Source organism: Gracilinanus agilis, chromosome 2 (assembly GCF_016433145.1).
Source record: "Gracilinanus agilis isolate LMUSP501 chromosome 2, AgileGrace, whole genome shotgun sequence".
NCBI classification, from domain to species: domain Eukaryota; kingdom Metazoa; phylum Chordata; class Mammalia; order Didelphimorphia; family Didelphidae; genus Gracilinanus; species Gracilinanus agilis.
In genome coordinates this window covers 269,928,148-269,955,955 of record NC_058131.1, presented here as the reverse complement: position 1 = coordinate 269,955,955, position 27,808 = coordinate 269,928,148, and the positions used below count along the sequence as shown (strand labels likewise).

Sequence of the window (27,808 nt, the reverse complement as noted above, 5' to 3'; positions counted from 1 at the left end):
AATTCCACTGGGTTTTACATGTGTCATTGATCAAGACCTATTTCCATATTATTAACATTTGCACTAGGGTCTACATCCCCAATCATATCTCCATCAACCCATGTGATCAAGCAGTTGTTTTTCTTCTGTGTTTCTGCTCCCACAGTTCTTTCTCTGGTTGTGGATAGTGTTCTTTCTCATAAGTCCCTCAGAACTGTCCTGGATCATTACATTCCTACCAGTAGAGAAGTCCATTACATTCAATTGTGCCACAGTGTATCCATCTCTGTGTATAATAAGATTCTCCTGGTTCTGTTCCTTTTGCTCTGCATCAGTTCCTGGAGGTCTTTCCAGTTCACATGGAATTTGTCCAGTTCATTATAACTTTTAGCACAATAGTATTCCATCACCACCAGATATTACATTTGTTCAGCCATTCCCCAATTGAAGGGCCAAAGCAGGCCTTCTTAACTTGGGATCTGTGGATAGGTTTTAGGGGGTTTCATGAACTTGGATGGAAAAAAATTATTTATTTCATTATAATTTGTTTCTTTTGTAATCTTATGTATTTTATTTTGTTCTTCTGAAAGCATTATTATTATTTTTTTAAAATAAAACCCTTACCTTCTGTCTTGGAGTAAATACTGTGTATTGGCTCCAAGGCAGAAGAGTGGTAAGGGTAGGCAATGGTGGTCAAGTGACTTGCCCAGGGCCACACAGCTGGGAAATTTTTGAGGCCAGATTTGAACCTAGGACCTCCCCTCTCTAGGTCTGGCTCTCAGTCCACTGAGATACCCAGCTGCCCCACTGAAAGCATTATTCTAAGGAGTCTATAGGCTTCATCAGACTCTCTAGGGGATCTGTGACACAAAAAAAGAATAAGAGCCCCTAATTTAAAGAGAAATCAGAACGGAATATTTTTTTTTCCAGCTATGGAAGGTAGCCAGTCACACTTGAAGAAGGGAGACAGTAAAACAAGGTTTGGAACCAATTAATAGTACAATTTGCTAGAATTAGGTTGAAAAGGTAGGTTAAAACCAGGTCATCAAGGGCCTTGAATGCCAAGTCCAAGAGTATGTAACTTAATTCTGGAGGCTATAAGGAACCCATGAGGGCTCTTGAACAGGGATATGATGTGATCAGACCTATGCTTTATGAAGATGATTTGTAATTAAATGGAGGATGATTTGTGAAAAAGAAAAAGGAGAGGCTGGAAAACCTAGGCAGCAGTTACCCTGATGTACTTCCATCCTTTCCAAACAGCTCTTATTCCAATGTGTCTCCCCACTTCCTAAGCAGCTATTATCCATCCTCGTTAGCTATTAGCCTAGTATTCCCTATTCATCCTAAATAATTGCTATCACACTGTCTTCCCTCCACCGATCCCTAAATAACTCTTGTTCTGGAATGATATTCTATTCATCCTCCTCCTGGCAATATAGAAAGCTGTTGCTGGGAGGTGATGGCTTGACTTCCATCACTTCCATTACTTTCTGTAATCTCTTGACAAGTGCCTACATTTAGCCACACTTGTGTCTGGGGAACCAGAAATGGCGAGATCCTTTGCTCCTAATTGGTTCTCAGTACTGCTTTAGCAATACATGGAGGTGGGAGGACTGGACTGGATGTATGGGGCTTGAACAGTGCCATCTGGTATTTGTAGAAGAGATTTTAGACTTGCTCTACTTGGCTGAACTGGGAGATGATGTAAGAAGTTTCAGAGACAGATTAGGCCCTATGTAAGGTAATGCTGCCTAATAAGAAGTCATGCTGAAGGGAAATGAGCTGGCTACCTTGGGAAGGAGTGGGTTCCAGGTCGTTGGAAGCGCTTAAGTAGAAACTGTCTAATCACTTGTCAGGGGAGTGGGAGAGGAGAATTCCTGCTCACCTATAGGCCTCGGAGGGGCCTTCTAATGATGATTATGAAGATCTCTCCCCTTCCAGTTCTTGGGTTCCCTGTCACAGATGAATAGCTTTTGGACTGTTTAATGAGCCTGTGAAATCTGCTCAGAATACCAGCAGGAGACAGGCCCTTAGAAACCTTCATCCATATATTAATAAACTCTGAAACATGAACTGAGTGATGATATTCCAAAGACGGCTTGGGTCGTTTTGTTTTTCTGAACCAGAAAGGGAAAGGAAATTAGATGTCTCTTTCCACTCCTCATTGACGCAAACTGCTGAATCTGAATGTCCCCAAAGCCAGACTTTTGAAGCCTTTTATATTATGAATATTTTACAACCCAACGCAAGAACTTCTCTGTGAGTGGAAGGAGAGTTTAGGTCCATGATGGTGAAGAAAATTGCTGTAGGTCATGTCGGCCTATGTAGTCTGAGCCCCCAGAGAAGGCTGGGACTTGGCTCCAGGCGTGACAGTCCTACTAAGAAGGAATTCTGGACTAAGCAGGTGCTAATGCATGTTTTTCTTTTACAGTACGGTAGGAACTGAAAACTCTGTCCTTTGTGAGATTTCTCCACTAGTGTCCTATTTTGGAGAGGTGAGAGTCTGTTTCTCAGTTTCAGGGCTTTGCAGGATTGGGGGGTAAGAGACGCTGGAAGGCAGAATGAAAGTTGAAGGTTTTTGGAACCAAACGACTGCTTTTATGACCTTGGGCAGAATGCTCTCTCAACTGCACCTGTTTACCAATATGAACCATGGGCCCTAGAGTTCCTGGGGACATTTTTAGGAGATGGTGAGAAGGGATTAGTGATAACATGGAGAGATTCAGTCTGCAGAGGGCATAGGCTGATTCTGGGATCCAAACAAAACCTGTGCCAGGCTCTCAATTTTTTTTTTTTTTTTGACCAAATGGTGAAAGGATCCTTAATATTCTATGCTGTATGAAATGTGGTTTCCCTTCCACTTAATTTTTTGCTCAGCTTCCTGGACCACATGATTTCTTGGTTTCCCTATGAGATAATCTTGGAGTTTGGTTTTTGACTTTTGCACTAGACTCACAACCTTGCAGGGCTTGGAATGATGTCAAAAGACAACATCATTCAGTGGACTTTGTAAACTTTTGCTTGAGGCCCTTTAAATTTATGCTTTTGGTGCCTTAATAGGTTCTAGTCCCTACTCTGTCACTAATATATTTCACCTCATACAAGTATCATCTTCTTCTCAAGCCTCAGTTATTTCATTTGTAAAATGAAAAGGTTGAGCTAGATGATCTCAAAGATCCCTTCCACCTGTGACAGTCTATGATGCTGTGACATTGGGTTTGGTTCTGGGCCTCCTGTTTTCAGGGAAAGCTCTTCCTTGCCCTTAAGGTATTGTCTTTCAAGCCTACCCAGGAGAGCTGGGGAGGAAGTGACCTACTTATTCTGCCTATGAAGTGGTAGTAGGGAAACAGGACAGTAGAATACAATCTGAAGTCAGTCATTGTGTCAATAAATTTGCTGCCCCAATCCAAGTAGCTTCTTGTCATCTTCTCTGCTGTCTCCCTTGGGCTATATGAGATGTTTCTGACATTGCTCTATGAAGCATTCCAGAGAAGAACCAATCACATGGGTGAATTCATCTCCAGAGAGGGGAAAAGACATTTCTTTGCCATTGTTCTTGCAGGGTCTGGAGGGATACCTGAAGGATGAGGACATCCACTCACCTTTCCTACTTGATGAAAAGAAGGCAAAGCTTCTGGAAAAGGCTTGACTCATTTCAAGACCAAATCAAATCTGTCTTTGAGTCCACCGGCATGAAATTGGTTTTTGATTTGAATAAGACATGATTATTTCTGGAAGCAGGGCTGCTCAGTCTTGGGTGCTAGACTTTAGTAGGAAATATATTTATGATGAAATACAAATGCTACAATTTATTTTGCCAAATATAGTTGGCTTCCATCATCCAGGGCTGATAATTTGAGTCCTGTGCTACTGCTTCTCTTGTCAAGACATGGAATAAGTACTACAGAGCTAAAAATCATTCATATATATACATGCATATGTATGTATATATATATATATATATATAGCATTCCTCCTTTTTTCTCCCTGAGGCTAAAATTTTGCTCTGCTGATCAATTCTGTTGACATTTTTTATATTTCTGAATTTTTGCTAAATTCCTTCAGGCAATCAGTGGAGTATATCTAGGCTGCTAAGAAACCGTGCTGGGTCCTAACAGCAAAATGATGATGTGTTGATATTATGACTTACTGTTAGTCATTGTACCCTTCACCAGCTCAGAAGCTGCCCTCTGTCCTTGTACTGGATTGGAGATTAATTTCATAAAGAGCTCTCTTTGGGTGCAATTTGCCCCTGGCTTCATGATGCCTTATGGGCTGATGGACCTTCTATTTCCTGTTTATCTACAAACCTGGATCAAATGGGAAGAGGGCTATTATTGCCCTGCCTTTGGTTCTAAGCCCAGAAGGAAACTATCTGGAGGTTCGAGGAAGAAAGGCCACTTGTCCAGTGGGGGCTCCCACTGCCTAGAGGCTCTAGCAGCTCTGCAACTACTGGGATATAATAATATGTTATATTAGTCAGGATGTAATAAGACCTTCTTAGAAATCAAGCAACACCTCCAACTCATTTCTGTTCAGCTGTGGGTAGATCTTTCTTTTTTCTGCCTCGGTGAGCAGGTCCCTGAGCTGGAGCTGCTTTGTATCTGGCCTTATGACCCTATGCAAATTGCTTGGCATGCCTGTATTCTGCTTTCTTCTCCTCTAAATAGGGGATGGTGCTATCTACCTACCTCTTGGGGCTGTTGTGAGGTATAAAAAAGAGAATATGGCCTCTACAATCAGCACTATTTAATTACTCATTCCATTTTTTTCCCCTCCATAAGCCCTACCCTGATGTTTTTGTTCAGTGGATGGTTCTTGCCTGGTGCCTTAGGCTTATGCAGACAGGAGCTAATTACTGTCTTTCTCTTTTCTAATCAATTTACCCAGTGAAAGGAAATTGTCATAAATGGATCAGTTCTTGAGCCAGAGCCTGGTGGTTCTACAAGGGATGGGTAAAGACTGAATCTGGGAAAAGGGAGGTAGAGAGTGTTGGGAAAGAGCTCCCTGTGGGAAGACCTTTGAAATGCTAGGGAATTTTCAAAATGCTGTCCCCTTCCTCCCCCAGAACCCTATGGAGCCTGCTTCACTGGTAATAAAGCTCCCAAAGAGGATGGCTACTCTTTTGTTCTCCTAGAAAGATTTCTTTTTAGAACCCTGAGGCCTGGTAGGGGAAGGGGAAGCCCCTGTGCTCTCTGTGCCTCAGATAGAAAGCCAGCTGGAGTTGGTTAGCCTGGAGCACCCACCGCCACTATCAGACATGGGAATATGCTCTGGATCACAGCCACTGTCAGAGCTTTCTGGAGAAGAGTTTTGTTTTTTTTTTTAAATAAGCTTTAATGACAACAAACCTCCAACCCCCACCTCAAATAATTGCATGTATCTTTTTCTATACAAATGTGTAAATTCAGTCAATTTCCTGTTATCAACTAAGAATCTTTTTAAAAAATGTTTTATTCATACACTTTGTTTTTCCATCACTGCCTACTATGAATCTTAAAAAGCAGATTTGTCATCTCTTGTTTTAACTCTGAATATGCCAGACTTTAGTAATAAAGACTGGGCTATTATTTCTACCATTATTCTGTCTGGAGTTTTTGGATTAGAGCATAATGGGGTGGGGTGGTGATAAAAGAAGCCACGATTTTGAGATTTGTAGTACTTTGTTTAGGAGTGGCTTCTTTGTTTCTGTTACTTTATTCTGATGGCCAAACTGCCATTTCTTCCAGGATCCAGGCTGTATGTCAAATCAAAGGCAGTGGGAGAAGGAGAACCAAGCATACCACATATGGCATTAGCTGGGCTGAGCGTGAATTTTACCAAGCTGCAATCATCCATCATTCATGTAGCTGGAAGGAACCTTTCCAGTATCTGTCCATTACCTCTGCCTCACGTCAGAACTGCACTCAAGCCTCTTAATTCACATCCCTCTCTTAATACCACTTCATGTTGCTCTCTTAATACCACTTCACATCTGTCTCTCAATTCTATTCGCTTCTGAACCACGGTTTCCCACAGCAACCAGTTCCAGTTACCTACCTAACCACAGTATTTTAGAGTGGCTTTGACAGAGAACAGTGGTATAATAGGATGACTCAGAGAACAGAAGAGACAAATTAATCTGCTTGCTGGAGGAAAAGGTCAAAGGCCTACAAGAATCCAGACTAGATGGGAAAGTAGGTCAAAAAAAAGGAAAGAAGAGCTTTTATGATTGAAATTAACCTAAAACAGTGTGCTAAGATGTAATCACAAAAGGCAGAAGCTTGACAGACAAAAGGAATAAGATAAAATGAGGGAATTATAAAGCATGAAGAACAGATTGAGGTAGTTCTTCAAATTTTTTTCCAATTATATGTAAAAACAATTAACATTTGTTTTTTAAAATTTTGAGTTCTGAATTCTCTTGCTCCTTTTTTCCCCTCCTTGAGGCAGCAAGCAATTTGATGCAGATTATACGTATATAGTCATGAAAAACATTTCTATATTGGTTGTGTTGTGAAAGAAAACACCCCCCAAAAAACATGAAAAAAAAAAGTTAAAAAAAAAAGCTTCAATTTGCATTCAGACTCCATCAGTTCTTCCTCTGGAGGTGGAGAGCATTTTTCATCCTAAGTCCTTCCACGTTGTCTTAGATCATTATGTTGCTGAGAATAGCTATGTCATTCATAGTTGCTCATGGTATAATATTGCTGTTACTGAGTACAGTGCTCCCATACTTCTGCTCACTTCACTTTCTATCAGTTCATTTAAATCCAGATTTTTCTGAAAGTAGCCTATTCATTTCTTATAGCATAATAGTATTCCATCACAATTACATAAGTCTGGGATAGTTCTTATGGAAGGACTTTGGGGAAGCTGTGATATAATGGGAAAAGTCTATCTTTGGAGTCAGCCACTTGGTTTGAATCTGGGCTCTAGTTCTTAACTAGCTATATGAACATGGCAAGTCACAGCCTTTTAGCTTCAGGTATCCCATTGGTAAAATGGATTTAATATTACCTGCCCTAAATATTCCAGAAGGTTCTCTTAAGGTTCAAATGAGATAATTTGTGTAAAGCACTTTGTAAACAATGAAGTGCTCCATAAATGGCCAGTTACCACTTAAAAAAATTTTTTTTTTTTTTAAACCCTTACCTTCTGTCTTAGAATTAATACCGGACATTGGTTCTAAGGCAGCAGAGTGGTGAGGGCTAGGCAATGAGGGTTAAATGATTTGCCCAGGGTCACACAACTAGGAAGTATCTGAGGCCAAATTTGAACCCAGGACCTCCTGTCTCTGGGTCTGACTCACTTCACTGAGCTACCCAGCTGCCCCCTAGTTACCACTTTTAATATCACTAAAAGGGCAAGAAAATGACTATGGGGATATATTAGGGTCTTAGGGACTTCTGGTCCTACATGATACCTAGCTAGAGAAAGGTTTGTTTTAATGTGACATGAAAATGTTACTTGAAATCATCTTATTCTCTGATTTTAAACTTTCTAATCAGTCTTTATGATCTTAATTTGGTTTTCCAGACAGGTCTCCTTAACAGACAGAGTGCCCTTTTGGGCAGTTATACGACTCCAAACTGGTCCAATATTAGAAACCATGTCAAATGATCATTCTGGCTTTTTGGATGTTTGCTACAGAGGAATTCTCTCAGTTTAGTTTGGGTTTAGGTTTCCACAGATGTGGACAAAAGCAATCCTGAGATCCTGTACAGGCATTCAAGATAACCAAATAACAGATACAAGAAGGTCTTTATTGACACTGTAGAGAAAACACAGAAAATTCAGAGGAACTCTGAATTTTTGTTTACATGTTCCATAAAACAACAAACAACATGCTTCTCCATTTTCTGTGGGTACTACTTTCACAGGATACTAAAGTCCATTGGACTCATAGTGATGCCTGTTTGGATTTTCCTTGGAAGGGAGGTAAAGTTGCTATTGCTAACCAGGTAACTTACTTCCAGACCCACACCATTCAAATAACAGTGATGATGACACAGGGCAAAGTCTAGATCTCTTGTTCACCCCATATCGTGGCTTTTGTTCCATGGAGCTAGTTGGGCCACATACCTGATCCTATTCTTATAGTTGCAAGCATTGTCCAGGAAATTCCCCTTCTTTCAATAGAAGGTCAGATCTCTGAACTCTCACAGTTGGGAGTAAAGGTAACCACTAAGGTGGTGCTATCTGAGAAATACCCTTTTTCTTGCTAGAATACTAGATTCCAACTTTTTTCCCTTTAGAAGTCTGGATTTGGAGACCTGATTTGAGGGCTACTCTAGAGAGACAATTTTCACAAACTCTTCCCACTTGTCCATATGGTTCTTTTGTCCATGACAGACATGTAGTTGAGAAGTTACATCACTAACTCTTTAAAGCTGGGACCAAGAGTTCCCAGACAATGTGAGTGAGCACTTGTTTGCTTCTGCCATGTTTCTCTAGGAACTGTTGTTATTTCACTACTGCACTGGATTAGGGGTCATAGGGGTTGGGGAGAAGGCCAGTTGGGTCCTGGGGTTCAGGAAGTTCCCTCTTGGGCCACAGTAGGCTCAATTAAGCACTTGCAACTTGCCATAGACTTAATATAATAATGGCTATGGGATGCAGGTGAGGGAAGGAATTTTTCTCCGTCCTCCCAATTCTCCAGAGGAAAGCTAAGAGGGAAAATGTCCATTGGTTCCTTTTCATAGGCTAGCATAAAGAAATGGTTTCTCCTAAATAGACTTCCACAATAGAGAATAATATCCTGTGGGTAATCCTAATCACCGAAATATTCTCCAGGAGGTGCCAAAGGTCCACATCAGTACCTCCACATGAAGTGATACGCATGTCCTAAACAAAGGTTCACCTCTATGTAAGTTCATCAAGTTGATTAGAGAAGTCACTTGATCACTCCCAAATATTAATTAGCCAGAGGCCCCAATTAGCTCAAAGCAAAAGCATTTGATGAAATGGCATATGAAGAAAGATCTCAACCTTTTTTTCCATAAATCTGAGGCATTATTTTCTCACAAATATAGATACCATAAATGGGAAGCATAACTATTTAACTGGGACAAAGGATACGGCAGAAATGTACTTATAGGGAACAGGAGAACATAAAGGGAACATGACCAGAGTACACATGTGGCAGGGCAACTCACAATGGATATAGTAAGGCTCGAGATATATTAAGGTGATACTATTATACTTTCACTAGCCTGCTCTCCAATGGGGTCTGTCACATCCCATTGCATTCCTCCTGTTCCTCCATATATCCCTCCTCCTTCCCTACCCAGAGAGCCATCCTTTGTAGCAAAAAATAATTTAAAAAAATCAACAAAACTAACCCAACACATCCTCCTGGTCTGCCAGTATAAGCACATATTTCATACCCACAGAACCCTCACCTTCATCTTGAAGTAGATAACATTTCCTCATCTCTGGTGCTGAGCTTGATTATTATTACATATTCAGTTTCAAATTTTTGCTCCTTTCATGTGTATTGTAGTCATAGAGTACATTCCCCACTCCATTCTGTGTATTTCTCTCTGTATCATAAATTTATATAAGCTTTCCATGATTCTCTGAATTCACCTTTGCCATTCTTCATGGTATATTAATTATTCCATTACATTCATGAATCTCAAGTTGTTCAAGTCATTTTCTAGTCACTAGGGAATTATCTACTTTGTTATTGCAAGAAAGATCTCTATGAATACTTTTTGGTTTTGACACCTTTCTCTTTGTCTTCTGTCCTTCTTAGGGCAAATGTCCAGGCGTGGGATCTGTAGGTCAAAAGGTACGAATGTTTTCATCCCTTTTAAAAGCATAATTCCTAATTATTTTCAGAATGATAGAACCAACTCACAAATCTCCCAACAATGTGTGTTTTAACAGTCCTTCCAACATGAACTATTTCCATCTTTGTCATCTTTTCCTGTTCACTTGGTGTGAAGTCTCAGTTATTTTGAATTGCATTTTTCTTCATTACTAATGATTTGGAGCAGTCTTTCATTTGGTTGTTTATAGTTTGTAATTCTTTGAAGATTGTTTATATCCTCTGTACTGATCTGATCTTGCTGCTGCCACCTGCTGTTCCTCAGTTGAAATGAAGGTTATGCCATCTCTTACCTTTTGACTCCTGAGTCTTAAGTTTTTGTTCTTTTAGTGAGGAATGTAGACCCTTCACACACTGCTATCAAATCAGGGGAAAATCTTCAGCAGCTTCTTATGAGAGAGAGGAAGAGTGAGAGTTGACAGAGAGACGGAGAGAGAAAAAGAAAGTGTATGTGTGAGAGAGAAAGTGAGAGAGAGAGAAATCTATTATTCCCCAGTATCTTAGCTATGTGTCATTTTTCTCTTGAAAGAGAAAAAAGTCAATTGGTTCCTACAGTCTTAAACTTCAAGTGATAAACTCTCTTAGAACCAATTAAAGACTTCAGACATTTAATCCCCCTTTGAACTTTTTCTGTCTGTAATCAATGCCTCCACTTTCTCTCTTCTCTCTTCTTTCATAACTGTTTTCTGGCTTCCTAACTCATCACTCAACTGAAACTGCTCTTTCCAAAGATAATTAAGGATCCCTTAATTGCCAAAATGGCTTTTTCTCAATACTCTTTCTTCTTGACCTCTCTTTGTAGTTTTTAATACTATTGCTTGCCCTTTTCTATTTGATACTCTCTCTAAGGTTTCCATGATATGCTTTCTCCTGATACCTGTCTCTTACTTCTTGGTTGATTTTGCTGGATCTTCATGTTAACCATGGGTTATTCCCCAAGGCCCTATCCTGATCCATTTTCTCTTCGTACTCTATACTATTTCCCTTGTGAGCTCATCAGCTCCCATGGCTTCATGCAAATGATTCTCAGATGTATTTGTTCAGCCCTAACTTCTTTGCTTGCCCTTGAATTTCCTACTGTCTATTAGACATTTCAAACTAAATTTTCCATAGACATCTTTAATTCAACATATCCCAAACTGAGTTTGTTATTTTTCCTTCCAAGCCCTTTTTCTCTTAACTTTTTATTGTTGAAATCCCTATTATTGTTGAAAGTACCACCATCTTTTTGGTTGTTTGGGTTTTTAACCGAGGTGTCATCCTCATCTCACTCTCACTCCCCCATATCCAATAAGTTGCCAATGCCTATCATTTCTACCTTCACAATATCTCATCTATGCATCGATTATCTCTTGATACTGTTACCATCAGGCCCTTATCATTTCACAGTTGGTCTATTAAAATAGCTAGTTTTTGGTTTTCCTGTCTCAAGTCTCTCCTCACTCCAGTCCATGGGAGACTATTGAATTGCTAAATGTAAGTCTGACCATGTCATCTCAACCCCAGTGGTTCCATATTGTTTCCACTGTCAAATATAAAATCTTCTGTTTGTCATTTAAAGACTTACAACCAGCCCTTTCCTATCTTCCAGTTTTCTTATTCCTTATAGCCATAATGGCAAAGGCACACAGTCTGAGGGGGTGGGTGGTGGGTAGGGCATGGCATGAGGTCCCTAAAAAGTTTTAAAAGGTTTGCCATCACTACCTTATAGCATCCACTTCCCCATATACTCTAAGATTCAGTAACACTGATCCCCTTGCTGTTTCATCTTATGACTCCTTCAGATGTCAGCTTCTTTTGGGTCTCATCTAAAGTTCCATGTTCTGCAAGAAGTCATTCTGGATCCCCTTTAATGACTAGCTCCATTTTATCCTTTATATTTCTTGTCTGTACATAGTTTTTGCATGTTGTCTCTCCTGTATTAGAACATGAGCTCCTTGACTGTGGGAATTATCTTTTACCTTTATTTGTACCTCCAATTTGTTTAGCATAGTATCTGGCACATTGTAGGTCCTTCATAAAATCTTGTTGACCAGCAATACCTGTTGACTTTTCTTTCTGCTAGTAGGATTCATGGTATTGTCATGACTTAAAGTTAAAAAATATTGATAACTCTTGTTTCATCCGTGATTGCCAACCTGCATCTGTTTAGTAATTTCAGGTTTGATTTTCCAACAAAAGACAAAGAGCTATTTGAGTCTGAGGCGCTGCAGTTTTTCTCAGTCCCCTACAATCTTTTGGGGCTTCTACATAGATTGGAGAAAGGTGGATACAAACATGAGGGTGAGATGGAGTCCATTGCCCTCTACTTAAATCTTTTGTTCCAAATTCCTGCCTTCATTATGTTTATGGGTGTGTCTGCTAATTTTTGATCTGTCCTACTTGCCTGTCATTTAAACTAGTTATCTTATTTAAATTGTAAATAGTAAATTGTAAATAGGGGGCAGCTAGGTGTCTCAGGGAATAGAGAGCCAGATCTGGAGACTTAGAGGTCTTGGGATCAAATGTGACCTCTGACACTAGCTGTGTGGCCCTGGGCAAGTCACTTAACCCCCATTGTCAAACCCTTACCATTCTTAGTGTGGATTCTAAGACTGAAAGTAAAGGTTTAAAAAATTATAAATAGTGCTACTAGCCAAACTTATTCTTCTGCTTAGGTTGATTTTGTTTTTCTGAACTGCCTGGGATAAATTTAGTGTTTGGACACTTCATCCAAAGTGCCAGTGGGTTCAGCATCACCTCAAAACAATTGTGAAATAATTTTGAGGATCATTAGAATTTAAAACGACTTTGAGGTGGACAGAATCATGCAGAGTCTCCAAGGTCTCTTCCAGCTGAAGCATTAATTTTGTGAATCTATGTGCAGAATTCTATAGGATTGGATCTGTGAAGACCATTAAATATGGTAAACAAAACCATTGCCTAAATCAAAGCTGTGCAAGTGTGAAAGTGTAGGTAAAGCTAACCTCAGTGCTACAGTTGTGTGTCGGCTAAGAGGGGTTAGGAGGGTTTGGGGGAGGGAGAAGGAACATGAAACATGTAACTGGGAAAATATTCAAAAGAAAAATTAAAAAAAGAAAAAAAATTACTTGAACTAAAGTAGTAATACTAGAGGATATTAGTGTGTGACTTCGTTGCTCAATTCTGAAAAATGAACTCAGACTATATTTGTAAGACTTTTTTTTCCTTGTCTAAGATTCCTATAAATATTACCTGAAATTGTCTTTGGGCAGAGTCCCTCAGAGGACACTGGGGACTATGCCAGTTTGAACATCTTTCTAATTTAGAAATGTTTTGGATAAAGAAGAATGTTAAATAAAATTGTTTGGTGATAGATTTAAGCTTAAATCTCAGAGTACAGCGTCAATATTAACTTTTTTTCTTCCATTGAACTTAGTGATGATCTGGTGATTAGCCTTTTGGGTCATTATGGATCTGTAACTGGGATTTATCCAAGTTCCCTGAACTTGTTTATACTCCCAATGAATCATATCTCTTAAAGAACAAATTACCTAAGCTGTCACCTTAACATGTCAGAAGGCCACACAGTATAACAAAAGAATTAAATGTAAGCTTAAAAATCAATATCCAACACTCCAAGTATTATTATATATTTTAAAAGATTTATTAATAATTACTTGAAGTAGAGAAAAATAGATAAAGCCTGAGTAAGAGCAGATTTATCCTGACCAAGCCACACAGGAAGAAGAGCCAGAGAAGGTGGGGTTGCAGCAAACTTATTTACAAAACATAAGGGCACAAAGTGGGGACATAATTCAAAGAATTCTGGGAAATGTTGTCTTTAGGGTACACAATTCTATTTATACAGAACACTGAACTTGGAAGTACAGGATCTAAGTTAAAATCCCAGTTCTCACTCAATCTCTCTGGGCAAAATGAAAGGGTTCAAAAAGATTACATTTAAGGTCCTTTCTGGTACTAAATCTTTGATCCTAAGTAAGAAGGCCCATGATTTACATGTGTTATCTCCACTAAGAAGAATGTGAGCTACTTAAGAACAGAGATTCTTTAACTTAGTTTTTTCTATCTATTCTCAGTGTTTGGCACATAATAAATGCTTAATGATTTTTCGGAATTGGCCTTGGGCTCTTGAATATACTGACAGTTGTATACAAACAGGATTCACCAGGGTCACGAATTTGGCCATGAACTGTGGATCAACCAAGCTAAGGGGCCAGGAGGTTATTATCAGAAGGACACAAAATGATTTTTTTTAATATAGTAATTCTTTACCCAAGACACGGAGGGAATGATGCTCTTGTTGTTCAGTCATTTTTTCAGTTATGTCTGACTCTTTATGACCCCATCTGGGGTTTTCTTGGCAAAAATACTGAAGTAGGGTGCTATTCCCTTCTCCAGTTCATTTTACAGAAGAAGGAACAGGCTAACAGGGTCAAGTGACTTGCCCAGAGTCACACAACTAGTAAGGTAGGTCAAATTTCAACTTGGTAAGATGTGTCTTCCTAACTCCATGTTTGGCACTCTATCCACTCTCCACTGTACCAGATTAGTTAGCACTTATGTAGGGCATTAAGATTTGCAAAGGGCTTTATGTACATTACAATGTCTTCCTAACTCTAAGCCCCAATACTCTGCATTTGCCCTACCTACCTGCTTATAGAGTACCGAACACTAGAGAAATTCTACCTTTTTAAGGTACTTTCTAGATTTGAAGCAGCCTCAGACTCATAGAATGGCAGTCCTTGAAAGGACTTAGAGATGATCTAGTCAAACTTATTCACTTTACATATAGGGAACCTGAGACTCATAGAGAGGCATTGTCTTGGCAAGTAGATCCAAGAAGTATTTTTTTAACATCTAAATTCAGATCTAGTGTTTTTCCTCTATATCATTCTATTTCCTATCTGAACTTCGCTTTTGGGGAGCTCATCAGTTTCCATAGATTCCAATATCATCTCTATGCCTATGATCTATTTATTCCCAGATCTATTTATTCAGTCTAACTTATCTCTAAACTTCCAATCTGGCATCAACAATGCACCTACCAGGAATTTTGAATCGGATATTCCCCAGACATCTTACATTCACTGGCTTCCTTCAAGCCTAAGCTAAAATCACATCTTCTACAAGTAGTCCTTCTCAGTCCTCTTACTCTTAGTACCTTTTCTCTGAGACTATCCTGTTTTTCCTAGATGTGTCCTGTTCGTGCATAGTTGTTTGCACACTGTCTTCTCCCCCACTTCCCAGGCCCATTAGACTGTGAGCTCCTTGAGGGCAGTGCCACCCCCCTTTTTTTTTTAAACTCTCCGGCACCTAGCACAGTCCTTGGCACATACCAGGTGCTTAATTAATGCTTGTTGACATGTTGCCCTTGTAGTGGACAGAACTTTGGACAAAGGATTCACGAATCTGGTTTTCACCCCAAAGATCTTTTTCTTTCTCTGGGCTTCAGTTACTACATCTGTAAAATGGATGAATGAAGACGGCCTTAAGTTAGCCTAAAATTCTGCCAGCTCTAACATATCGTGACTTTTCTTTTTTCACTTTTGCCCAAACTTGTCCACTTATGCCCAAATGAGTTTAAAGACACTCATAACTGTGGGAGTGATAACCCACTGATAACTGCGGAGCTTGGGGGCGGAGTTCAGCTTCAGATATTTCCGGTATCTGGCCATTCCTCCCTCCCTTCCTCCCTTCCTCCCTTCCTCCCTTCCTAAGGCCGCTGCCATAGAGTCAGGCCGATGGGCCAGAGCCGCCACAATGGAGTCACAGCGGAAGTTCTCGCATGCTTCCGGATGTGACATCTTCCTTGCGGGTTTAGATAGCGTCAGAGTTCGGCGGCGGCGGCGGCGGGACGGCGTCGCGGTGATGGCGGTTGGTGGTGGGTGTTTCGGGGGCGGGCAGCTTGCCGCTACTTCTAGCCGGGCTTCCTGACGTGTCTCAGCCGCTATCCCGGTCCGGCCGCTGCCATGTACCCGCCGTCACCGAAGCAGGACTTCTTCGCAGTGACTCTGAATTTAGGGGAGCGGTCCCTGGGCGGCGGTGATAGCGGCGGGAGCAAGTACTGGAGGCGGCGGCGCCTCTGCTGGAGGGTGAGGCCCGGGGCCGGAGGGTCCCGAGGGCAGTGGCCATGGGGAGGGAAGGAAGAAGGGCCTGGAGCACCGGGAGCCAGCGGGGCTGGAGAGGATCTGGGGACCTAGAGTGAGTTCTTGGACTTGGGTTTGGGGAAGGAAGAACGGAGTAGGGACCTGGAGAACAGGTCAGCTGCTGCCTCTAAAATTTGGGATCAAAGGGCAACATTGGAGCTGGGCAGGGTCTGGATTGGGCACAGGATTGGGGGGCGTGGGGAGGGAAGAAGGGACCAGGGACCGGGAGGATAGGGCAGCAGCTGCTTCTGTAGTTTGGAGATTGGGGCAGCAATGGGGCTAGAGAAGTCTCGGAGTTGGGGGTACAGGGTTGGGGGCATAGGGAGGAAAGAAGAAACGAGGGTCCTGCAGGGAGAGGGAGACGATGACACTAGAGGGACTGAGAAGGGCAGAACCAGTGGGTGGGAACGGAGTGGGGTGATCTGGGTGCAGCTGATGTGGTCAGGAACGGAAGAGAAAGAACGGTCCCAGGGAAGGGGCAAGGCTTGATAGGAGAAATGGGATTTGATGAGGAAATGTGAGCGGTACAGAAAGGACAAGTGAGTTGGGAGGAACTTGGACTTTTACAGATGTGGGGACCAGGAAGAGGAAGGGCCACGAAAGGAAGAAGGAGAAAAGAGCTAGGCACAGAAGACTTGGGAAAGAGGCAGGGTAGGGCAATATAGGGCTGAGTGAGACCCAAGGCTGGGACTGTAAAAGCTAGGGGGAAAGGTGCCAAAGGAGTTTTATTTGTACATTTGGGAGAGGCGAAGAAGGAGAATTGTGTGTGTGTGTGTGTGTGTGTGTGTGTGTGTGTGTGGGTGTCTCGGTATGGGGGTGCGGGGTAAGGAGGAATGCCTGCTGTCTAGAAAGGCCTGGGTGGATTTTCTTGGTGGGAATGGCAGGCTTTGAGAACAGGGGAGTGGGCTGAGATAGTTCCTTCTAGGTGGTGAGGTCTTACCTAGAGAATGGGGTACCTGGGCTAGGGACAGTGTGCTAAACAAGGAGGGCTTGCTGTAGGCTGAAAGGCCTGGAGGGGACAGAATAGACATTGAGAAATAGAGCAAGTGTCATTTGGTAAATGAGGCTGGGGATGAAATTGGGGTTTGGAACTTAGCTGGGCATTTCTTACAGGTGGTAAACCTTGAGGCATAGGAGAGTGAAACCTGAGAGAAAGCTGAAGATCTGGTGAGGGAGGCCTAGAATGAGTGGACTGGGAGGGTAAAGGAAGCAGGTGGTAAGAGTGAAGAGAACAATTCCATTCCTGGTTCTGTGTACTTATTAGGTCTGTGATTCTTAATCTTTTTGAGCTTTATTTATAAAATAGAAACAATATTTAGGCCAAAAACTATGTAGATTTGAGTTTTTATTGTCATTTTGGGGGAAGACTGGAATCTTGGTGGATTGGAGGGTTGGTGGGGGAACTTACTGAAATGAACTGCTGAGGGCTGTTGGGGAAGGACAATAAATTGACTATAAAGTGGGAAAGTTGAAGGTGAAGGTCAGGGAGTTAGTTCTCCAGGAGAGTGAGTGAGTCAGGAAAGAACCGAAAGTTGTGTGTCTGGGTCAGAGGTTGGAGGCAGGGGTTTCTTATTCGAATTCAAGAAGTATTAATATTTGTTCCATTCTCTTTCTTAGCACAATCAGGGTCAGCTACACTGTCAACTTATACCTCTAAGGCCTAGAGAAAGATGGGCTTTGTTATGGGAATCATCAGGGAATTAAACCTCCTTAAAGAAAGACTCCAAGGAAACTTGGCTGTCCTGCCAGGACACATAACACATACTTGGGGAAGCAGGATACAAAATTCACACACATAGGCATAGCTAGAATGTAAAGTTAGACAGACATGGAAAAAGCAACAAAATATGAATTCATGCAGGAAATTACTACGTGAATACATCAAGGAACTATTCATCATAGACCAGTAGAGTTTGGTTTTATCATTGAATAGTGAATAGAATGCTGGCCTTGGAGACAATGAGACCTTAATTTGAAATTAACCTTAAATACTTACTAGTACTGTGATCTGGACTTTGTCTATCTTTGAGCCTCACCATTCTTATTTTTATTAATGGGAATAATAATACCTACCTCAAAGGGTTGTGGTGAGGATCAAATGGGATAACGTTTATAAAGCACTGTGCAAACATTAAAGTACCATATAAATGCTAGCTACTATTATTGTTAATATTAGTAATAGTCATAGAGGCAGTAACCCCTCTACTGCCTGGTAAGGCCCATGCCAGGGGGCCCCTGAGGGTTGAGCCACGGATAGTATTCTTTTTTTTTTTAAACATTTATTAATATTCATTTTTAACATGGTTACATGATTCATGCTCCTCACGGATAGTACTCTTAATAGTATAAGCAGTAGTAAGAGTAATGATTCTAAGGATGGGAGGGGTCCCTACCTCTGTTTATTGCTTTAGTCAACCCAAAATATTGGTTAACCTTTGGGAGGGACTGTTGGGGGAGGAAGAATAGGGATAGAAAGAGAAGTGGTCCTGGATGTAGGCCTTATGAGAGATGGGAACTTGCTAGAAAAGAGGCCCCAGAGTGGTGTGAATAGAAAGAGGAGGAAATATGAAGGATGTATTTGTCGGAGGGTTGGGCCACAGCAAAAATGAGGTAGCATTGAGTTTGGAAGACAAAAGGGAAATTGTATATGTTTTAGGGCAGTAATAAGTTCCTCAACCCTTCTTCCTCCTTCAGGCCACTCAAAGAGTAGGACTTGGTTTGAGAGGTATATTTGCTTCTCAGTGGAGAGGGATATTTTCTTGTTCTCTTTGACATTGCTGCCCAACCTAAAAGAATAGAAAGAGCAAAATAGCTGGTGGGGAGTCCTTGGGCATCAGGGATTCAATCCTTTTTGGAGAAAGCTGTGCTTCTTTGCCACCTGTTATTTTACTACCTTTTTTAAGTTGAGTGTTGATAGACAAAAACCTGTCTCTGAACTGATACCCACACTGGCAGCCGCCATATTTCTGGGCATCCCTCCACCAGATTTTTAAGAGACTAATGTAGTTGACAAGTTCTCCTGAGGTACAAGTGGATTTTAGAAGACTCCACTGTTAGGGTAAAGATAGCTTGAACACCGACTTATTATGGTCATTTAGCATATGATATGAGGAAACTTTTATTTCATTTCTGTTATATAATAATCTCAATTGTATATGTAATTTGTGCCCCCTCCAACTGAAAGTGGTTGGTTTATGTTGTTTTTTAATATGTTATTCTTCTGCTCAAGAAGCTCTAGTATCTTCCTTTTGCTTCTTTTATTAAAAAAATTTATTTTTCAAATGAAGTTCTACCTCTCCATCTCCCTCCCATTCTCTGCCCCTCCCATTGAGAAAGCAAGAAAAAAAAATCCTCTTTTAACAAACATGTATAGCAAGGAAACAAATTCGCAAATTGGACATAGATATATGTGTTTTTTACTATAGCTTTGTTTACAGTAGTTAGATTGTAATCATTGATCAACTTCCATTACTTCTTTGGTCTGTCTCTTCCAGTTTACTGTGATATTCTCCTTAAAAGATAGCATGTCTGAGTAAATGTTGTTACTGGTCTGCTTTAGCGACTACTTTATCTGTAAAATACTTGAGGACTAGGATTAGTTCTCTTTCATATTTGTACCCCCTTTTCCTGACAAGTAAGTGCTTCCTTGCTTGATCAAATTAAACATTAATAAGGACCTACTATATACAGTATTGTACTTAGACTGTATACAATGCCCTAGACTCTAGGGATACAAAGCTAGAAAAAAAGGTACACAAAAAGGCTCCTGCTTTCAAAGCACTTACCGTCTGGGGGCTGTGAAATGCAAACAAATAACTATTGTAATCATAGTTCACATATCCCTATCACTATCCTAATGAAAAACATGACTAATTTAGGGCTCTTGCATAAAGCAAACATAAAGAAAAAACGTTTACTTCCTGAGCAGCTGAACCTGATGGTTCTTTACCCATGAGTTTGGATGGAAAGAGTTTTGGAATAATTTTTTTATTTCAAATCTGGCATGTGTTAGCCCGTTCTGTTATTGTCCTTATCTGAGCAGGGTATAACATGTTCAGAAATAATTTATTCTTGTTCAAAAGTAAACAACAGAACTTAACACTTGCATTCTTTCTCCTGACTATTTTTGGAATCTGGTAGATTTTTCAGTAGCTCTATTCAGTTACTGTATTATCTTCAGTAAAAAATGTATTTCTTTTTTTCTCTCTAGAAATGGAAACAGTTGTCACGATTACAACGGAATATAATTCTTTTCTTCTTTGCCTTTCTCGCTGTCTGTGGACTCATTTCCTACATCAATATGGCTAACCATGGGAGAGGTATCAGAACCGTTTGCATCTAAAAATTATGTTTGTATTGCATGTTGATTAAGCAGACAATTAATGGGCTTGTGGATAGCATGACGGGGCACCAGATTGATGAAACATCAAGGTCAGTAGAGATGCCAAACTACTTGCCTCTGTGGCCCTGGAAAAGGTCTGGATATTGATTTGGCAGATTTTGGTTACTTTCCTAGTGTCTGCTTATTAGTCATTCCATTTTAAATTTGATTGGGTATTTTAGAGGAGAAAGCACTGAATAAAACCAATTTGATCTGACAAAATTATAGTTCCTTATTATTCCAAAGGTATCCATAGAAGACTGTCCTGATAAGGTATGAGTTCCGTTTTAGATTTTATGATGACGGTCACTTTCAGTGAGAGAGACTAAATCTATTCCAGTTTCCCAAGAGGAATTTCTGGTTTGCCTTTATGTTTTATTTGGTTTTGGAAAGTAATAGTTTTGTCAGACTATTGTTTACTCAGATTGGTATGAAGAAAGTTTTAAAACTGTCCCGAGCATTTTGGAGATTAGTGATTACCACTCATCACTTCCTTGACTCTAGAGACTTTCCTGGGAGAATATATTTCTGTTGTATATGGGCAATAAATGTTAAATTTTTTTTTCCTAATGACTTTTAATCAATGTTACTCTTCAAAGCATTTTATGTACTAAGATATGCTTTCATATGTAGCCTTCATCAGCAGATCATCAGAAGACAAGAAGATAGAACTTGAAATTCCTGAACTAAATCCAGCTGTTTTAGCAGCTCCTCAGAAAGCAGATGCTATTCAGGGTGACTTTCCTGAGATTTTGCCTCAGGTATTTTACAGACTTTGTTATAATGGAAGCTGTGATAACCATGTAGTCAGCTAAAACTGTATAATAATAACAATAATAACAATAATAATAGTAATAATAATAATAAAAACAGCAACAACAACAAAAACACAATCATAGTATTTATAGTGCCTGATATGTGTCAGGCACTGTGCTAAATACTTTATAAATATTTTTTAATTTGATCCTCACAGTAACCTTGGGAGGTAGGTATTATTATTATCCCCATTTTACAGTTGAGGAAACTGAGGCAAACGGTTTAAGTGACTTACTCAGGGTCACATAGCTAGTAAATGTCTGAGATTGCAGATAAACTCAGGTGTTCTTGACAACAGACCCAGCACTCTATCCACTCTGCCACCTTAGCTCATATTAAGTTAAAAACCATTGTTCCAATGTAGTGTTAACATGCTACTTTTTAGAAAAACCTTACCTTCTATCTTAGAATTAATACTAAATATTCTGCCTTAGAGTCAATACTAAATATTGGTTCCAAAATAGAAGAGTGGTAAGGGCCAGGCAATTGGAGTTAAGTGACTTGCCCAGGGTCACACAGCTAGGAAGTGTCTGAGGCCAGATTTGAATCTCGGACCTCTTGCCTGTAGGCCTGGCTCTCAATCCATTGAGCCAACTAGCTGCCCCACTTGCTAACTTTTCTGTACTTACTTCCTAAATTTGTTTGAGTATCAGGGTACTCTTTCCAGAGATGCTAAGAATGCCATTGTTGGTGACGAAGGCCTGATAACCCCCTTAGAATTAATCGAAAGATGTTATGGGTTTTTTTTTTTCAAAGCAAGTATGGGAGGAATACCGGAGTAGCTGTTAGAATGTGAGAGCTAGGAGGGGCTTTTGAAATCTAATTTAAAAATTTTCATTTTACAGATAAAGACTGAAGCCTAAAGATGCCAAATGGCTTGTCCAAAATATACAAGATATCATAACTAGATTTGTAGGTAGAGACAGTCTGAGGGGAAAAAAGGCATTTCTATTTATTTATATTTATTTCTATTAAATATCTTTTAATCATTTAATAAAAATCTATTTAAATCAGTTTTTCCATTGATTAATTTAAAAGCATTTCAAAGATGCTATTTCTTTACATTTTATTTACCTTTTAAGACTTTAGTTTGAAATATTTTCCCTCTTTTGTCCTGATGAGTTTCTTAAATCAGCTATAAACAAACCTTTAAACTTTTGGGATTTACAGTGTAAAGGGCATAGTTGTGATGAATCATAAAAGAATCTTTCTGTAGTGTAAAGTGTCTCCTAATATATTTAGAGAAATACTGTTTCTGAAAATATTGATATCTCAATCATATTTTATGATCTCAAATATTGATGTCTCAAAAGTCCAAGGGGAGTTTTCAAAATATGCCCCCCCCCTTTTTGTGTGTAGTCTCTCTGAGAATGATCTCTTGAAGTTTAACGTAAATTCTAAAGTATAATTGATTTAATGGAAGAAATATTTGTAAAATCATATAAAAAACCACTAAAATAGACTGGTATGGTGCTTCACTAATGACTAAAAGAACCTTCTTTTTTGTGCGTTTGAAAAAAAAGAAATATTGTTGGTTTCTAAGGGTTCAGTATGTTTCTAAACTGATTGTCATCTTTAAAAAGGAAGAAAGCACATCATTGGTTTTATTGGGTCCATTTTGGTCCATTAATGCTCTTCAGTTTTATGAAAGGAATATGTGATTTTTCCCCCCTCCGAAAGTACATTTTTATTGCTTAAAAGCATTATATAAGCCAGTCTCCTGGAAGTCATTTGGGGGATGAATGTGGAGGGGGCGGTATGGCAGGAAATGAGCTTTCTTTCATATGTTCTATTTGGAGGAGTTACATTTTCTCAGTGTTTTTTGCATGTTAAAAAAAAAAAAAAAAGAACTTAAATGGAGCATTATGTTCCATAGAGGCCCTAAGTGTTTTGTTGTGTTTTTTTTCCCCCACTTATTGCAGAGTTGCTCAGTCTCTGTAAATGGCCTGTGTGGATAGCAATAGTGTATCTTAGCAAAAGGATGCTAGTTGAGTTCAGAGGGTAAAGCCTTAAAGAATGGGCCTTTCTAGGGGCAGCTAGGTGGCTCTGTGGATTGAGAGCTAGGCCTAGAGACAGGAAGTCCTAGGTTCAAATCTGGCTTTAGACACTTTTTAGCTATGTAACCCTGGGAAAGTCACTTAACCCCCATTGCCTAGCCTTTACCACTCTTCTGCCTTGGAGCCAATATTGGTTCTAAGACAAAAGGTAAGGAGTTAAAAAAAAAAGAAAAAAAAAGGAAGAATGGGCTCTTCTCTCTTTTCTGTAACATACCACCAGAATTTCATCATTTTATTTTGGAGAGTTAATTACATGCAGCCCCAGCTGCATTGGACTTGAATCTGGGTAGGTTGAACTCCAGCAATCATCATAACTGTTCTAACCACTGCTGACCCTTTATTACAGTGTGCCTGAGGAAGAAGAAGAGGGGTCTGGTAGGAGCTTTTCAAGCTAAAAGTCCAGTTCAAGCTATATGAGGGCAAGGGATAAGCAGGTCCAAATAAAGCTGAGAAAAACAATTCCCAAACTGGAAGAAAATATCTAGTAACAGGTCTGGAAGCATTCTTTTGCCACCACCTTCCCCTTGCTACATTATCTAACCCTTTTTTCATCTCAGGATCCATAGCTCCTTTGATGTACCTTCACGGGGCTGGGCATTCACACTTAGTATAGATATTTTTTTCATGAATGAAACATTCTGTTCTCCCGTTTTCAGATTTGTGATCCTGGCCTTCAGGGCTTTTGGACTTTGGGATTCTATATCTGTTTGGTTACTATTTGTAGGTGTCCAGAGTGTCAGCAAATAGCTTACTGCAGTGCATGGAGGAAGAAGTTATTAAGGAGAAGTCTTTAGAATTTCTGTCAAGCTGTGCTGGTTACTCTGATAGCTTCTGTTTCATTTTAGCCATGTTGTAAAAATAAGGACCTGAAACTATATGGGCTTCTGAAACTCTATATACTGTTTTAATAATTATAATGTTTTCTTTGCTGTAAACCACTCTACTGTGCTTGAGAGTAGGGATCTTTGAAAACCCCAGTAGAGGACAGGCAATTTATTTCATGGGTAATGCTCCATCTTTTACAGAAAAACCGGAATCCTCGAAGAGGGAGGCTTGGGAATCTACAAATCAAACCTCCACCGGAAGAGCCAAAGGATAGGCTGTATGATGATACCAAGAGGTGGGAGGATGAACACGGCCAGGCCAGCAAAAGAAACAAATCTGAGAAGACTATTATTAGGTACCATAATGATATCTCAAAGAGTTATTTGCTGCAAGATAAAATATAAATATTAGGGTGGTTTGGTCTTTGCTTTTTGGAAAGACCAAGAAAACCTGACCCCAAAAAGCATATCTTTTGCCTTTTCCAGACTATATATTATCTTTTGATTCCACTGTTATAGGTTAGTAATTATTCAGGGTATGTAAAAAGTAAAAATCAGAAACAGAGTTAGTCTAGAGCCATTTTCCACAATGTGAAATAAAGTGTTAAACTTTTATATTTTCTCTCTTCCCTGGTGTGGGATGCTAATCAAGCAAAGAATGCTCCACTTACTTAAACAAACTTGAGTTGGAGAATAAGAGTGAAGGAAAGCAGCAGTTTATTCCTTTCTTGAAAGGGGGGCCTACCAACTTTGTGCTTGGAATGCAAATTAGTTAAGTTCAGAAGATCAATATATAGGGCAATGATGGCAGACCTTTTAGAGACAGTGCTATACCCCCCCATTGCCATGCCCCTCCACCCCAACCAAGTGCTGGGCAAAATCTTGCCTGTCTCTTACCCCATAGGGGAGGGAGAAAGCACTGGGCTGCTGGGCAGAGGGGTGAGTGAAGTGAGGAATGTCCTCATCGAGTGCAGAGAGGGGGGAGAGAAGTGACAGGAGCACTCTGCTCCTCTCTAGCTCTGCCACCTGTGAGTTGCCTACCTTACCCCCTGGGTGCTCCAAGTAGGCTGCTGGGCAGAGGGGCAGATGATGTGAAAAAATGTTATCAGGCATGGTGGAGATGGGGAAGGGAGCTACTCCACCCAAGGCCTTTTGCCTTTCTTGTAATGAACTCTGGGGGGTAGGGTGGGGAGGGTGGCCACATGCCCACAGAGAGCACTCTGTATGTCATCTTTGGCGCCCATGGCACAGGTTCACCATCACTGATATAGGGTCTCTAATTGTGAAACCCCTTGCCCCTGGCTCTTCCTTTTCCTGTCATACCTCCAGTTGGGAAAAGCTGTGATATACAATCTTAAACACATGAGCTAAGTTCAAAGAACAGTGAAATACTAAAATATACAAAGAAGAGTTATATTTAACATTCTTTAAGAGATAAAGATGTAACTGAACTGCTAATTGCCCTTGAATTGGGTCCCTTTGTTCCTTGTAGCCAATCACTTTTCCAGGACTGCTAGATAAACAGTCCCCAAAAGCAACAAAACTAGCCTCCAATCTCTTTCCTTGGGTGCTTTTGCCTTGAGGAAATAGGGTGCAAGCCAAATGCTCATTCTGAGAATAATACACTTAATCTTATCTTACTCACCCCCTACTAGTTTTTCCCTTTTAAAAATCCAGTAGCTACTACATTTTGAAATGGAGTGAGTTGGTTTTTTTCTTTTATTTTGTGGTGGGGAGGGTGGAAGTGGGGACAATGAGTCAAAGTCAGGAGATAGAATGGGACCTCCAGACATGTTGGAGAATATTTAATCTGTCTTTCTGATGTCTTGTGGGTAGAGCTACTCTCCTGAGATTGTGCTTTGAGTAATTGGCAGCTTCCTGCCTTTAGGTTGCTATGAGAGTTGTGGAGGTGGCATTTTCTTCCCATTAGCTGAGTACATTCAGTGATCAATTGAGGGGACATGGGACATCTAGTCAGTTAGTTATTTCCAGTTCTCACAATGTGGTATTTACCTGGCAGTTGTTTTAATGTATGTTTTTTAATGTTTAAGTTATGCAGGTCTTACAAATTTTTGGAACTTGGATGTGATATACATCTATTGTTCTTTAGTATATTTAACTTAATATTTAAATATCTAAAACATTTTTATTGTTTGAAATAGTTATATGTAAAAATTTTTTTCGTGAGGCTACTTCTCTCTAGCATTACATAAAGAAAGCAAGTTTTGTGGGATTTTTAGCCATGTCAAATGTTCTAAAAATCTCGGAAAGGCTGTTTGCTATTTACATGTAAGTAAAGATCGATAAAGAGTTGCTCAGTAAGGAATTTTACTCTATTCTCTTTGCAAACAAAGAAATCAGTCAAACAATAACAAAATCTTCTACTTCTGGTATATTAAGTTCACCCCCCACCCCATCCCCCAGCACTGGCATAAAGAGCAGAATTCTAAGTTTGTAACTTAAAGAAGTAGAAACTGGCTTCTTGTTGATCAGTGGATAATACTGCCTTTCTACTAGCTATACCATGCTATTCTTGTGTTATATGGTAGAGTTCACTGAATTTTAGTAAACACAAAATTTCATCCCTGATCAGAGTGACTTATGACTATCCCTTGTTCTTGGTGAAAGTAATTGGAAACAAAACTGGTATCCTGTTGTGGGCAAGACAGATGGAATCCTCATACTAACTCTTACCCTTTCAAAACCTCAAGAGTGACCAGTTCACAGAGGTTACTCATCTGAACTTTCATTGAAAGACCTTAGTTGTTTTGTCATTCCCTAAAGATGTCATCCTGAACTGATCAGGGAATCTTACCTATCTTTTAAATACAATCCATTTCATGCCGTCTTTTTTGCATCATACCACATAATTTAGTAGGTTTTAACTGTCTTTTATTTCCTAACTGTGTTCTCTAATAAGACTTAAGCTAGGGGGCAGCTGGGGGCAGCTGGGTAGCTCAGTGGATTGAGACTCAGGCCTAGAGAAGGGAGGTCCTGGGTTCAAATGTCTGGCCTCAGACACTTCCTAGCTGTGTTACCCTGGGCAAGTCACTTGACTCCCATTGCCTAGCCCTTACCACTCTTCTGCCTTGGAGTCAATACACAGTATTGACTCCAAGATGGAAGGTAAGGGTTTAAAAAAAAAAAAGACTTAAGCTTCTTTGATATAGAGAATATCTCAATATGTCAGCGTGTAAAGTAGAGCTAAATCAGTAAGTGCTTAATTACTTGACAAATTTTATGTTCTCGAATCATCTTGATTGTTGTTTCCCTGTTTCTCATAGCTGGAGAGGTGCATTGATTGAGCCTGACCAGGGTACAGAAACACCTTCCAATAAAATGCAAGAGCCAGGTCAGAAGTCTTCAACAGTGGAACTTAAAGGCCAGAAGAAACCAGGTAGTCTCTTATCTTTTCTATGGTTTTGGTACTTCTTTTTACATTAAAGTTAGTTGTGATCTCTTTGGTAATATTTTACTTAGTATTTTTATATCTATGTTTGCAAGGGAAATTGGTCTTTTTCTTTTTTAATCTATGTTTTTTAGAAACATTTCAGTGACCCTGTTCTTTTTTGACAGTCCTATCTCCTTTTCTCCCTCAGAAAAAGAAAAATAAACCCTTTTTGACATGCTTTCAGACCAGATTTTTTGTTTTTTAATTGGGTAATTTTTTCATTACTTTTTAAATCTTTTCAGTCAAGAATGGTCTTATGATTTAATTAATTTCTGTTGTGTCAGTTTGATAATTTTATTTTTTTTTTGGTATTCTTTACATTCTGCAATTTGTTAGGTTATGGATTTGTTTTTGT

The 27,808-nt window shown here is 39.8% G+C and overlaps 2 protein-coding genes across 2 annotated transcripts in view; both read left to right on the top strand.

Moving 5' to 3' along the window:
- The window catches only part of UAP1L1 (UDP-N-acetylglucosamine pyrophosphorylase 1 like 1), a 31,062-nt gene extending 27,398 nt beyond the window's left edge, over positions 1-3,664 (top strand). Inside the window, exons 5-7 of the mRNA XM_044659664.1 lie at positions 1,106-1,146; positions 2,414-2,477; positions 3,545-3,664. Coding sequence (XP_044515599.1) covers positions 1,106-1,146; positions 2,414-2,477; positions 3,545-3,631 — 192 coding nt within the window. The 3' untranslated portion in view covers positions 3,632-3,664. The remainder of the gene's footprint in view (positions 1-1,105; positions 1,147-2,413; positions 2,478-3,544) is intronic.
- Positions 3,665-15,747: 12,083 nt separating this feature from the next.
- MAN1B1 (mannosidase alpha class 1B member 1) overlaps positions 15,748-27,808 on the top strand; it is a 35,063-nt gene continuing 23,002 nt past the window's right edge. Inside the window, exons 1-5 of the mRNA XM_044663928.1 lie at positions 15,748-15,870; positions 20,135-20,243; positions 20,939-21,066; positions 24,204-24,358; positions 27,287-27,399. Coding sequence (XP_044519863.1) covers positions 15,748-15,870; positions 20,135-20,243; positions 20,939-21,066; positions 24,204-24,358; positions 27,287-27,399 — 628 coding nt within the window. The remainder of the gene's footprint in view (positions 15,871-20,134; positions 20,244-20,938; positions 21,067-24,203; positions 24,359-27,286; positions 27,400-27,808) is intronic.